Source organism: Ammodytes marinus (genome assembly GCF_949987685.1).
Source record: "Ammodytes marinus genome assembly, chromosome: 10".
In the NCBI taxonomy this organism is placed as follows: domain Eukaryota; kingdom Metazoa; phylum Chordata; class Actinopteri; order Uranoscopiformes; family Ammodytidae; genus Ammodytes; species Ammodytes marinus.
Window position 1 is genome coordinate 28,492,576 of NC_137214.1, and position 13,603 is coordinate 28,506,178.

Below are 13,603 nucleotides of genomic sequence, written 5' to 3' on the forward strand. Positions count from 1 at the left end.
TTGATTTATTTAACTGAACATTAAAGTAATCAACATTTGAGAATAAATCATTGATTAAACGAGACAATTTGCTATTATTTTTCCATTTCTTAAATGAATGGTGGTGCCCCTTTGAACTTTAATAAATTATTAAGGTATTATTAATCTTCAGATTAATTTCTAATTGCAGGATTAATCTGAACCACCTGTAATCGCTACAGCGGCGTCAGACCTCCCGATGGTGTGACACCTGCTACATACTTCAGCTGCATGTCACAGGCTGAACAGAACCAGGTTTGTGTGTGTGTGTGTGTGTGTGTGTGTGTGTGGGAACCAGTTTGTCTTGTTTGGCAAAGCAGATGTCCCGCCTATCTATGTTCTATCATCTATATTTGCACCAAAAGGAAAAGACTTCCACTGTTGAGCTACTGGATAACAGCAAGCACTCTCAGAAAAGGTGAGAAAAAGCACATTCAATGTGGTGGTGGTAATCTTAATCCTCTTTCAAAAATATATTTTAAAAGCATCCTTGAATCAAGTTAAAATATATATTTCGTGTTTCTGTTAGTTTTATTTCATGGGAAATGGGATTTACACAATTTTCTACTAAAAGTACTGTAGGCCCAAACTGACCTGACAATGTCAAATGGTGTAACCACAAAAGAATAAGAAATATTCATTATTTTGTGTGAGTGTAACTCGTGAGAATAATAACTTCCATTTCAAAATATCACATGAAAAAAGATTTTATTTGGATAACCCCTAAATCTAAATTGTATGCGTTTTTTGCAATTTTGAGTGGGACGTAACCTGGAAATCTTGTTTTCGAAATAATTGTTGACCAATCGTGTTAAAAGTGTTAAAAATGATTTAATAGCCTATGTCAGTTTCCGTGTCAAAGCCATCAAGACGCTGGCCGCACATATCTTGTGTCATTGTGGCAGTGGGACACGTTAGCCCGCTGATTACTGTAATATAAATAATTATTTGGAACTTCAAAAATTAAAATGCACATTTTTTATATTTTCTGTTTGTCTCCTTTCCCATTTTCTTATGCATATTTTGAATAAAACAGTCATTTTTTTTTTTAAATGAAAATAAAATGTTACAGTAGTCTGTCTGTCATGTTAGTGTGTCATCAATCACACAGAAAGACAATCGTGGAACTTCCTTGGAATCAGTATCGAGTATTACATCTCTGTTGGTATGTCAGTTTCCGTGTTTGTGTGTGTGTGTGTGTGTGTGTGTGTGTGTGTGTGTGTGTGTGTGTCTCAAAGAGAGAGAGAGAGAGAGAGAGAGAAAGAGAAAGACAGAGAGAGAGAGACAGAGGGAGAGAAAGAGGGAGAGAGAGAAAGAGAGAGAGAGGGAGAGAGGGTGAGAGAGAGAGCGAGAGAGAGAGAGTGGCAGTTGAATACAAATAGAAAAGAAAAAAAAGTTTACGTAACCGGCGTAAATGTAGGTCAGTCAGTCCGTTTGTGAATCAGAAAACTTACAAAACTAAAACTAGACCAAAGTCATTATCGACATTACAAACGTAATATAACCCGTTCTCCCCTTACTATTCCCATTATAACCTGTCATTTTTATTTTATTTAAATGCTCTATTTCTACTCATTCGCTTTTAAATATTTTATTTCTATTTTTATCGCTTTTCTAATGTGTATTATATATTTTAATCTTGCCCCTGTAAAGCACTTTGAGTGGCCTTGTGTCTGAATTGTGCTAGATAAATAATATTGCCTTGCCTTGCCTAACATCCGGGCTGTGTATGTGTTGCTCTACAGTGTACACTCTAGTTACTCCACAGATTGACAGGTTTAAGACACTGCAGTAGTTGTATAAGAACTTCTTTATAGGTTTGGAATGCGGCGAATTTAATTTTAATTGCTGCCACTCTTCACCAATATGTAAATGTTTAAATTGTTTTTTTTCTCTTCACCTGTTGTTGTGTATTTGATGTTTTTGCATTGAATATTGTTTATGTATTGTTGTTTTTCCTTTGAATTTGTTTTGAACTCGACGTCATTGTAAATGAGGGTCACCCCTCAATTGGTCTCTCGAGGATAAAAAAAAGAAAAAAAAAAGTTAAGTTTTTTATATTCCAGCAATCATGTTGAGTGAGATGCATTGCTGCTTATAGCATATTAACAGCAGCAGCAGGTGTGTTGTAATACATTGGATTAATTCACACTTGACAGTTCCCCCTGACACCAATAGCAGAGTCATTGGTCAACTCTTGACTGTTAATAGTAGTTGATATTACTATAGTTATTATATAGAATTTATATAGTGCTTTATTGGAGATCATTCAAAGACACTTTACATCAAACATTTAGAAAATCATACTTATAGAAAAAGAAAACAAAATACAGACAAATTAAAGATAAGGTTTGGAGTTGAGTCCGGTGTAATTATGCTTTCTGAAAGAGGTGAGTTTTGAGTTGACTTTTGAATGAGTTTATTTAGTCTGCGATGCTGATGTTTGGAGGGAGGGAGTTCCAGAGGGTTGGGTGCATTTACATAAAATGCTTAATGTCTGAGTTATAAATTAAGTGTATAAATTCGAATTCAAGTATCAATAATTCAAATGCAAGTTGATCAATTCATATTCAAGTCGATCAATTCGAATTCAAGTTCTACTGACACATATCTCTGCCCATAGTAAAGAGGTAGGTGGATGGGTATAGAGACTAGGAGATTCATGTATGTTAAGGGTCCTGCTCCTGCATGCCCTTTTAAACAGTGAATTCATATTTAGTTATATCTGTCTAAAAGCAAGGTATTATTTGGTTGACGTTATGCCTTGTGATGTGATTACATTTAAGAAAAAAGCTTGCAGCAGCACATGTGAGTGTGAGTGCACGCTTGTTTCTGTTCATGAAAACTACCTTTCCTGTCCTCTTTTTGCAAGGTAATTGGCTTAACATGTTTTACTATTCACAAATTGATGGAGTTCTAGGTATTTAAAGCTGCTGTTCATCCTTCCACATTAGGTGCAGGGTTCGTACAGATGCTTGAAAGTCTGGAAAATGCTTGATTTTCAATCGAGTGTTTTCAAGGTTTGAAATGTGCTTGAAATCTGAACACTGTGCTGGAAAATGCTGGATTTTCTCTATTGACCAGTGTCGTAATTCAACAAATTTTTTTATTATGTAAATTTAAAAAAAATCTTTCGCAATGTTTTCTTCGCCACCGTCTTGTATGCACGAGTGCAGTTGCTCCCCGTGTTTTCTTTCCTGGCGCACGCGCCACACCTGGCGATCGCTCCAGGAATTATCCAGAACCACGAGTCGCTGCTCATGGACCTATTGCTCCCGATTACCATACCAGATATCTGTTTCCATTTGGTTATGACGAGGCCCTAATAACCGGCAGGCATAGGCTACTGTACGGCTGCAAAAAGTACCTCCAGCTGTAGCAGGCTACACAATGGGGGAATCGGCACTTAGAAGTCATGCAAAAGGTAAATCAGTTTAGAATTTTTTTTTGTTAAAACTTATCGGACAATGTCACTCTGGATGACTGTTCATTCGTGTTCTTTTTTGTAAGTTGCACCAAATCCCGAGTTTGTATGTGTTATTGACTTGTTGATACAAATAAATAGCATGCTAAATTGATGCTCAACACCGTTAGCAATTAGCTGACCAGCTAGTTCTCAATAGTGTATTGCTCCAAATCCATGTTGTTAGCTAGATAACGTAAGCTTGGGGGTTACTTCATTGTAACGTGATGTTACACTCAGCGGGGTTAGCTCGATGCAGCTCCCATAACAAGTTGTAGGCCTATAACCTAATCCATTAGTCACACTGTAGTGAGATTAGTTACAGAACCAAGATCCGACATTTTAATTTTGTGAAGTTGTCGAAGTCGAGAACGGTCTTTGCTGTCAAGTGATTTCAGTCCACAGTCTCAGCATGTTAACGCTATGTCGCCATATTTGTACTGATGCTTTATTGGACCAGAGCCCACTTAGTCCCATTTACGTTCTGAAATCATGGACATATATTGGCTTAAATACCTTTATTTTATTTGACTGAAAGCCCTTTTTGGGAGGATCACTTTTTGGCAACACACCAACATACACAAACTGTAATCTGGAAACCTAGCAATATTGAAAATGTCTGGTCATACACAAGCTCAAGGATGTATTTAAATATATAATATCCAGGCATACATTTATACATATTGTTATAATTCAGCCCGGGGAAAAAAGGGGTGCAAAGGCTGTATTTGCCCTTTGTTATTCTTACGTGTGTGTGTGTGTGTGTGTGTGTGTGTGTGTGTGTGTGTGTGTGTGTGTGTGTGTGTGCAGGGCCGACCATAAGGGGTAGAAAGTGGGAAAGCTTTCTTGGGCCCAGCCCTTGGGGGGCCCATGGTCTTCAGAGGCCAAGAACCTAACTGAGCCTAACATTATTTTTAACAGAAATATTCACTATAACCATTTAAAACTTGCACAACCATAACGATAAAACAAACATTTTAAATATTGTAACTTAGGTAAAATGCCAATATCTATTCCTCTGCTACCCTCTGCTTCATGTCCGTCCTGTGTGCACGGCACGCTGAAAAAAAGTCGCTAACACCAATTTTAAAAAGCCTGGCTCAGAGCCATTAGCTGTTTATATTTATTTACGATTTTGACATTTCGGGGAACGGGCTAGGCGGGGCACTGGCTCTGAGAGACACATTAACGTGGTTAGTAAACATAAACAAACATTCGCCAAGTGTTCGCTAGAGATTAGCTTAGCCTTTTAGACATCATAACATACTCCCCCACCCTTACCCAGGGCAGGTGGGCTGGGTACCACAAAACTGAGCTGAGGGGGAATGGAGGCTGGCCAGGGAACTTGTATAATTTATAATTTGACCCCTTATACAGTATAAGCCTTGTTGGCTTCCCACCTAGTTGTAGTAATGTGTTAATCACAAAATAAATATACATTTGTTCTCCCAGGAATTTTAGAATCTTTCAGCCCAGCCTCCATTTAATTTGAACTCTCAAAAAATAATCTAGTCTTGAAGAGCTTTTTTAAGTTTAAGCTACAGTAAAATTATTTCCTTGATTAATTCAGGTGTCTCCATATCAGATAAATGTAGTTCTTTAATGTATTCATTTCCTTTACTTTTTTGTGCCATATGGTTACAAAATTTGGTTTTGATATATTGTTGTACAGTTTTGGCTGGATTATTTTACCTGAGTCGTCCTGCTACTTGTGTCTGGGTGTTATTCTATGAATTGTGAAAAGTATTTGGACCCCTCAGGTAAAACAGAAAACATTCTTATAAAGTTGACAAGGTAATTACTTTGTTGTTTTCCTGAGTCTACTAACAGGTTTAAATGTCTTAACGTACATTTTTGTGTCAAAGAATTTCCCTTTGGGGACAATAAGGTCCAAAGTCTTTGATCTATGTCTTCAGGTTGACGCCAGCAGCCAGGTACAATTTGAAAAATGTTCCATGAGTTTCATGTCACATACTGAACATACTGCATAGACAACCAGACCCAGGTGTCACACCATAAGGATGTCTGACCAGTTCTTTACTGCACCTCAGGGGCGGCCCGCAGCATAGGCAATGTCTGTAATAGTGTCCTTTGTTGTTGCCTGCTCCTGTGATAAACCTAGTGAATACTCAAGAAAACCAATGTTATTTTGTAAAAATCTGTTGAATATTAAGCAATAAGCAGTGAGTTTTAGGGTATTACAATAAATTGGTAAGTAAGTCAGAAATGTGCTACTATTTTTAAAAACATATATAGTATAATAATCACAAAAGAGTCCTTTTTCTCACTTGAGCTACTGTTCCCCAAACTCTCGCTGCATGTCCCTAGTAGATAAGATAGTTAGTCTATCTACAAATACATGTATGTGTTTATTTAGGGATGAGCGCACACACACACACACACACACACACACACACACACACACACACACACACACACACACACATTGATACAAGTGAAGTATGAGTAAGGGGGGCCCATTGACAGGAGGTTTTCAGGGGCCCAGCCATTTGTGTCGGCGGGCCTGTGTGTGTGTGTGTGTGTGTGTGTGTGTGAAATAAGTTATTAATTAGTAACCATTTCCTACATCTAGACCTATTGATTATCATTATGGCATTTTCAACTGAATCACAGCAGCACTGATATAGTGACAATATGCTCCATCTCATGTGATATTGCTCAAGTAGGCCTACAGATGAAACTCGAAAAATTTGAATATCGTGCAAAAGTTCATTTATTTCAGTAATTCAACTTAAAAGGTGAAACTAAAATATTATATACTCATTACATGTAAAGTGAGATATTTCAAGCCTTCATTTGTTATACTTGTATTTATTATGGTTTACAGCTTATGAAAACCCCAAGTTCAAAATCTCTGAGCATTTTAATATTACATAAAAATCAATAAAAAAGGGATTTTAAATACAGAAATGTCGGCCCTAAATAAAGTATAATCATCGATATGTACTCAGTACGTGGTTTGGGCCCCTTTTGAATGAATTCCAATTAATTTTCCATGATATTCTAATAATATGAGTATCACCTGTATAGTCATGTTGTTATTAACCTGATTGATGGTCATTTTGGGCATATGAACTAAACTGATAAAGGTCTCCTTAGGGCCATACTGCAAATTGGTGATTGTCCATATACATTATATGAACACTCCCATTTTACAGATAAGGCAATGTATGAAATCATAAGCATTTATTTATATACTGTATATTTAAAGCTTTGTCTTCCTTGAAAAAGTTGACATGTTATCTTGATAGTGCTGGAAAAGTGCTTGAATTTTACTCTTAAAAAGCTGTACGAACCCTGTAGGTGTCACTGTTCACATGCTTCATTTATATAATTTATTCATGTATTATGAAATTATGTGACATTAAAATGAAAAGGAATTATATACAAATATGCATTGAAGCTAAGCATGAATTGAAAAATCACAAAATCATGCCACTTAATGATTTTATCCTAGCCGGACCTAGCTTTGGTGATACAGTTGTGGAAATATGAACTGTTTTAGAAGATGCAAACAATAATAACCTAAAACTGGTTTAGAAAAGTAATTGAGCTCATATTTCATTTTAAACCAGTATCATAAACTAGTGAATTTTGAGAAAATTGGACAAAAACCGAGATGTTTGTCAAATTAGTCAAATGGTGTAACCGGTTACACCATTTGACATTTAGACTAAAAATGTATTTTGACAGGAATTATCATGGACTCATATCTGAGGACATGGTCTTGGTGTGAATAAATCAAATATAATTCTTAAAACAAATACTACTATTCATGAATAAAATATTTTTTCAACGTTTTATTTGGGTTACACCATTTGACATGTAACCCAAATGATACTTGACATACCCTAAAAGTGCAAATATCTTATATTCCTTGGAGAGCTTTGGAATGCAGCAGTCATGTTCATCAGGGGTCCTTTACTGTTCTTAAAGATTTGAACAAAATGGCACCTTGAATGATGGTTACACCACTTGACAATTCAGGATGTTCGCTCGTCTGATGAGATTCCCCAAATTATTAGAACAAATGTGAAAGTTATATTTAAATATAATTTATATACTGTACTCATAATGACCTCCATGTTAGGATAATGCCAACATAGTTTATAGGATGTTATATTGAGAAATTCACTGTATTTAAGCAAGTAAAAAAAATTGGTACAAAGTTTTGACGGTTACACCACTTACGCCTCGTTTCCACATACGTACATTCTCGTATGCGATCCAACCGTCTCCGACCGAAAGTCCATTCATTCCTATGTGAGTCTCCGTAATGTCCGTTTTGCGTCCGAAACTCCTCCCCTCCGTAATATTTCTGTCCGGTATGTCCGTAATATACGTTCAAAAAATTGAACTTTCGCCGTGGTTTTACGGAGATACCGTATGAAAGTTTTGCTAGCTCGCTTGCTTTTGATTGTCAGTTTGAGTGAATAAAAAGACAAATTGTGAGTATTTTTATTTTCCTTTCCTCTATACTTGGTTATAGCTTATTTGATCAGTTTAATATATCATATGTTTTACATAAATAACAGTATATCAGTTTGATCATTCGCTTTTATAACTAAATACTGTCAGTTTGAATGAATTAAAAGACAAACTGTGAGTATTTTTATATTCCACAGGACCGGTCTCCTAAACACTGACATTATCAGGCGTTCCCCCATCTTTTTTGCTGTCCGTAAATAAATTAATGTCCTTGCGTAGAACACTAGCGACCCCTTCCGTACATTTACGGAAGCACGTATACGAAAAACATACGTATGTGGAAACGAGGCGTTAGACATTTTTGCCTTTTATCTCCAAATATTCTCTCAAAATTGAATAAAACCAAAAACTTTCGAATAGGGTCTCTGGAAATGAATGTGTTAAAGTAATGTGTAAGCTTTTTTTTTATTTCCACATTTTAAAATTTAATTTAACCTTGGGGACCCAAAAAAATGGGCGTCACGTCATTGACCCATTTATCACATCATTTTCCATCTAATAATGATATTTTGATTATTTATGTAATACTCTGTCTCCTTATTTTCGAAAGTGTATTTGTTAGCCTTAATGTGTGCTAAATAAATAAACTAAACTTAATCCCTCAAAAGACTGAGCATATTGACTTCAATGTATAGTCTATTAGTGATTGTTGTTCTTATAAAGGTTATTTTGCCCACCTCACATCTAGTTACTGCTCCTGCACCTGTCAAACTTTCCATTCACCCACAGAAGCCTTGTTAGCATTTGCAGTTGACAAAGATAAAAAGATATTTGCAAACTCTAGCATGTGGACACTGCAGGCTGCTGTGTCTCTTCACGATCACTGAACTACAGCTCAGAGAAACAATTATAGAGACCACTCCAAATGTTCAGTGTCTCTCGTTTTACTATAGGCACATGTTTGAGTAGAATGAACGTTTTGGTTTTATAATATAAACTACTGACAACATTTCCACCAAATTCCAATACTTTTTTTTTTTTTCATTAAGAGCATTTTCAATAAGTTATATAGAGACGAAGATTTTTAAGAAAAATCCAGACTGGTCTCTTCATTTTTTCCGGAGCTGTATATTTTTGAATACACAACTCATGATGTAGTTTTCAAAGTGATCAAATCAGTTTTCCTTTTTTCTGCCTCCACAGGTGATGAAGATGGTTTCCAATAACAAGATAGCGGCTTTCGCCCTGCTGTTGTTCTTTGTTCTTGCATTCTGTCTGTATTTTGAGCTCCATCTGTCTCCTGATTTTGCGCATCTGTCTCCCGGTTGCCCTTCTACAGTAGCTGATGAGGAGCAAAATGATGATGATGGCAATGCTTCAAATGAAAAGCCCATAGTACTGCTGTGGTTCTGGCCTGTAGCTCTCAAGTTTGATTTGACACTTTGTCCTCAAAACTTCAAAATAAATAGCTGTGTCATTACCGCTAACCGGTCCCTCTACAGCAAAGCTAAGGGAGTCGTCATTTACCATGCTGATATAGATCAGGATTTGGGGAATTTGCCTCAGGGTCCGCGACCAGTTTTTCAGAAGTGGATTTGGTTTCATGTTGAACCCCCAACGGGCACTAAGTATCCACCAGGCCTGGAGAACCTGTTTAACTTGACTGCCACCTACAGGAGAGATTCTGACATTGTGGTTCGGCAGGAGTTCACTATCAAGGACCCAGGAGGAGTGAAAAATGACTTTGTTCTGCCCAAGAAAGACAAACTGGTGTGTTGGATAGTCACTGACAGACACCGGCCTGGGACAGTTACGAGAGAAAGATATTATGCGGAACTGTCCAAACACGTTAAGGTCCATCTCTTCGGAGGTGGGGGAAATAGCTTCTTAAACGATGATTTATATTACCCAACTATTGCCAGCTGTAAGTTCTACCTCGCATTTGAGAACTCGATCCACAGAGACTACATCACTGAGAAGCCAAACGGGGCCTTTGTGGCCGGGACGGTCCCAATAGTTTTGGGTCCACCAAGAGAAAACTACCATCAGTTCTATACCCCTGACTCTTTCATTCACGTAAATGATTTCCCCGATGTGAAGTCACTGGCTGAGTTTCTGCTGGACCTGGACAAGAAGGATGACGAGTACATGCGTTACTTTGAGTGGAGGGAGTTCTACACAGTCACTCCTCATGATCCGGCCATGGCAGGCAGACACCTCCACCCCCTCTGTCTAACCTGTGAACACCTTGCAAAATACGACAATGCTTACCATGTAGTTCACGACCTCTATAAGTGGTGGTTAATGAGTTAGTAGGGCTTTCAGTATGATTAGGGCGTTAGTAGGGCTTTCAGTATGATTAGGGCATTAGTAGGGCTTTCAGTATGAGTAGGACGTTAGTATGGCTTTTAGTATGAGTAGGGCGTTAGTAGGGCTTTTATTACGAGTAGGGCGTTAGTAGGGCTTTTATTACGAGTAGGACGTTAGTAGGGCTTATGTAATGTCAAGATTCACTGGAAAGGCATTATCTTTTGTAAAAAAAAAAGTATAGAAATAATTAGTCAGAGCTGCAAATTATCTGACACCCTTTCAATATCTAGTAGATAATGTATCATTTGTATTGTGATCACTCATTTATAATAAAGTTTTACTGTTAAAAAATGTATTGTGTTGCTAACTGTCACTGTTTGCTTCGTGTAGTAAAGGATTACTTGAAACTCACATTTTCATAGTCAGGATGTTGGACTAGTTTTCAGACCGATCTACATGCATTGACTTATACGATTTTTAATTCAACCCTTTATCTCTCTGAATATTTCTTATAAAACAGTATCATTACATTTTAAAAAGACCAAAACCATACTTAAAAATAAAGCAGTTTATTCATAGCCATTGAAATGGAAATATAAAGTGTACATATCAAACAGAAGCAAAGCCATAACTTGTATGTAACTGTCCAGTTGTTGCTGGTGGGCTCTGAAGAAGACCACCTGTCCCACCCAGTGAACAGTCTCCTCTGATGGAACAGATAGTGTGGTCCGTCAGGTCACTCATATCTGTAAAACATGACACATTCAATGTTATATCATGTAGCCTAGCTGAAATATACATCATACATCTGTAGTTATGGCAAAGCTACTAACTAATGAAAATATATTTTTTCTTCGATTATTAAATAAGATAGGCTACTAATAAGTTCAGTATAACCCTGCTCAAGAAGCAACGAGTTCTGAGTGATACTGTGTGCTTTATGAAATATAATGGACTGGAAACAAACAGCAGCAGAGGCAACTTACAGTAGGCTATTCTTCCTGTCTATTATAGTGTACATAAACACTGGAGATGTAATAGGCCTACTGCTGCATGTACAACGACTGCTTGCATAACTACACACTGTCAACAACAAACAAATACTATTCAGTTTCCAACACACCGTACAGTTTCCCCGTCTGTTTTTCACACAGGGGCTGTCACGGACAGACTCACAGATCTAAACGTTAGCATAAAGCTAACGGTTAAGCTAGCGGACGCTAACGCTAACTACTTAACCCAGTGGCATTATCTCGTTTCAGTCGGCGTTGGTTATTATAGGAAGGATAAATCAAAGCACATTACACACATTGAAGGCACAATCTCCTCCACACTCCAGTATAACAGCAGATCAAACTAGATTGCCAACCTTTGCTGGGCATAGCCTAACAAAAAATGAAGTAAATCCATTCAGCCCCGGGCTGCTTCGAGGCTGGGGTGTGATGGTAGCTTGAGGATGAGCTCACACTGCAGCTTGCTTCTGCTCTGTTGTTGCATTAGCAGGTGCAGTTCCAGGTGTGTGTGGTTACCAACGGGGCGTCTTGATTTGCCAATCAACTGCCGAGTTTCTGGTAAGCTTTCCCGTGGGAGTATTTATGTTAATGAAAACCGACCAATTTCGTCATCAGTCAGTGTTTTTTGGAACAGACCTTCAAATCCCCCCTTTTTCGAAATAAGCATCCCAGAAGAAACTGACATATTTGTCTTTTTGAAGCTTGTGTGTGCTGGTAGGGTTGGGTAGGGACCCCAATAACCTAAAAAGTGTGCCCAAACACCGGCAATGTTTGGTTTTTCATAATATGTCCCCTTTAAGCAAATGTGTAATTGGTGAAATGAGTGAGTCTTTATACAATTTTATAAAATTGTCAGTTCTATACCCCTGACTCTTTCGTTCACGTAAATGATTTCCCCGATGTGAGGTCACTGGCTGAGTTTCTACTGGACCTGGACAAGAAGGATGACGAGTACATGCGTTACTTTGAGTGGAGGGAGTTCTACACAGTCACTCCTCATGATCCGGCCATGGCAGGCAGACATCTCCACCCCCTCTGTCTAACCTGTGAACACCTTGCAAAATACGACAATGCTTACCATGTAGTTCACGACCTCTATAAGTGGTGGTTAATGAGTTAGTAGGGCTTTCAGTATGATTAGGGCGTTAGTAGGGCTTTCAGTATGAGCAGGACGTTAGCAGGGCTTTTAGTACGAGTAGGACGTTAGTATGGCTTTTAGGATGAGCAGGACGTTAGCAGGGCTTTTAGTATGAGTAGGACGTTAGTATGGCTTTTAGTATGATTAGGGCGTTAGTAGGGCTTTCAGTATGAGTAGGGCGTTAGTAGGGCTTTTAGTATGAGCAGGACGTTAGCAGGGCTTTTAGTAGCCTATGAGTAGGGCGTTAGTAGGGCTTTTAGTATGAGTAGGGCGTTAGTAGGGCTTTTAGTACGAGTAGCATGTTAGCAACAGCGTGTCTTAGTTGTACCTCAAAAATGGGATGATCTGATTGGTCAACGTACTTTCCTAGAATTTGTCTCACGTGTAGAATAACACACATATTGGATCTAAAACGTGTAAGCTATTGTGTAAACTATTGTGTTGTGCTTCACACTATCTTTGGCGTGTGCTGTATGCCTATACATCTCATCCTGTTATGCTCAGCACATCCGGAAAGTACAAGGTGCAGCAGGACATACAGTATATCCTGCCAGCAGACACAGGCACACACACACACCAGTCTAGTTGCTTGGAAAAAGACAGGCCTTCTTAGTTATGTTACAACAGAAGTTTGACATTTAATTTCAATAGTATTTCTTAGTTAAACAATAAACATTTCAATGTGTTATGATGTTATACACTACACCTTCAATGGAAGAAAAAAATATCATGGAATATAATGAACTATTTTTCTGGCTAGATTATTGGGTGTGACAATTCAAACCTAAATCAATTAGCGTTTGCTATTTTTACAGTTCTCTTTAAAAGTTGCTCTGAGGAACTTTCAGTTTGTGTTAATTCTAGCGCCCCCCTTTGGACAAAAGTGGTAGTGTTTTTACTACGCCAGCTGTTGTTCATGGGTGAGCGTATACCCATGACAAAGGCATTAAGAAAAACCATATAACAATAGCATTCTTTGCACTGAGGGTCTCGTTTGCTGTTACATTACAGAAAAAATGTGACTATTTCAGGAATATTTAAAAGTTTCTCGTAGCACCTTTACATTTACTAGGATCAACTGAACTTTTCTCAATTTGGACATTTAGACTTGTTATAGCAAGAAATGCTTACAGGTAAGAAATTACATCCATTCATGAGTGTCAGTTGTTTAAAGGAATACTTCACCCATATGGAACCAGCGTTCTATCATTA

General features: G+C 37.8%; 1 protein-coding gene across 1 annotated transcript; it reads left to right on the top strand.

Annotated features, from left to right (window-relative positions):
* Nucleotides 1–385: 385 nt before the first annotated feature.
* LOC307257024 (4-galactosyl-N-acetylglucosaminide 3-alpha-L-fucosyltransferase 9-like) lies at nucleotides 386–10,580 on the top strand. The gene is made up of 2 exons (XM_080036139.1): nucleotides 386–436; nucleotides 9,134–10,580. Exon 2 carries the CDS (start codon nucleotides 9,137–9,139, stop codon nucleotides 10,241–10,243), a length of 1,107 nt encoding a protein of 368 aa, XP_079892265.1. The 5' UTR covers nucleotides 386–436; nucleotides 9,134–9,136; the 3' UTR covers nucleotides 10,244–10,580.
* The last annotated feature ends 3,023 nt before the right edge of the window (nucleotides 10,581–13,603 follow it).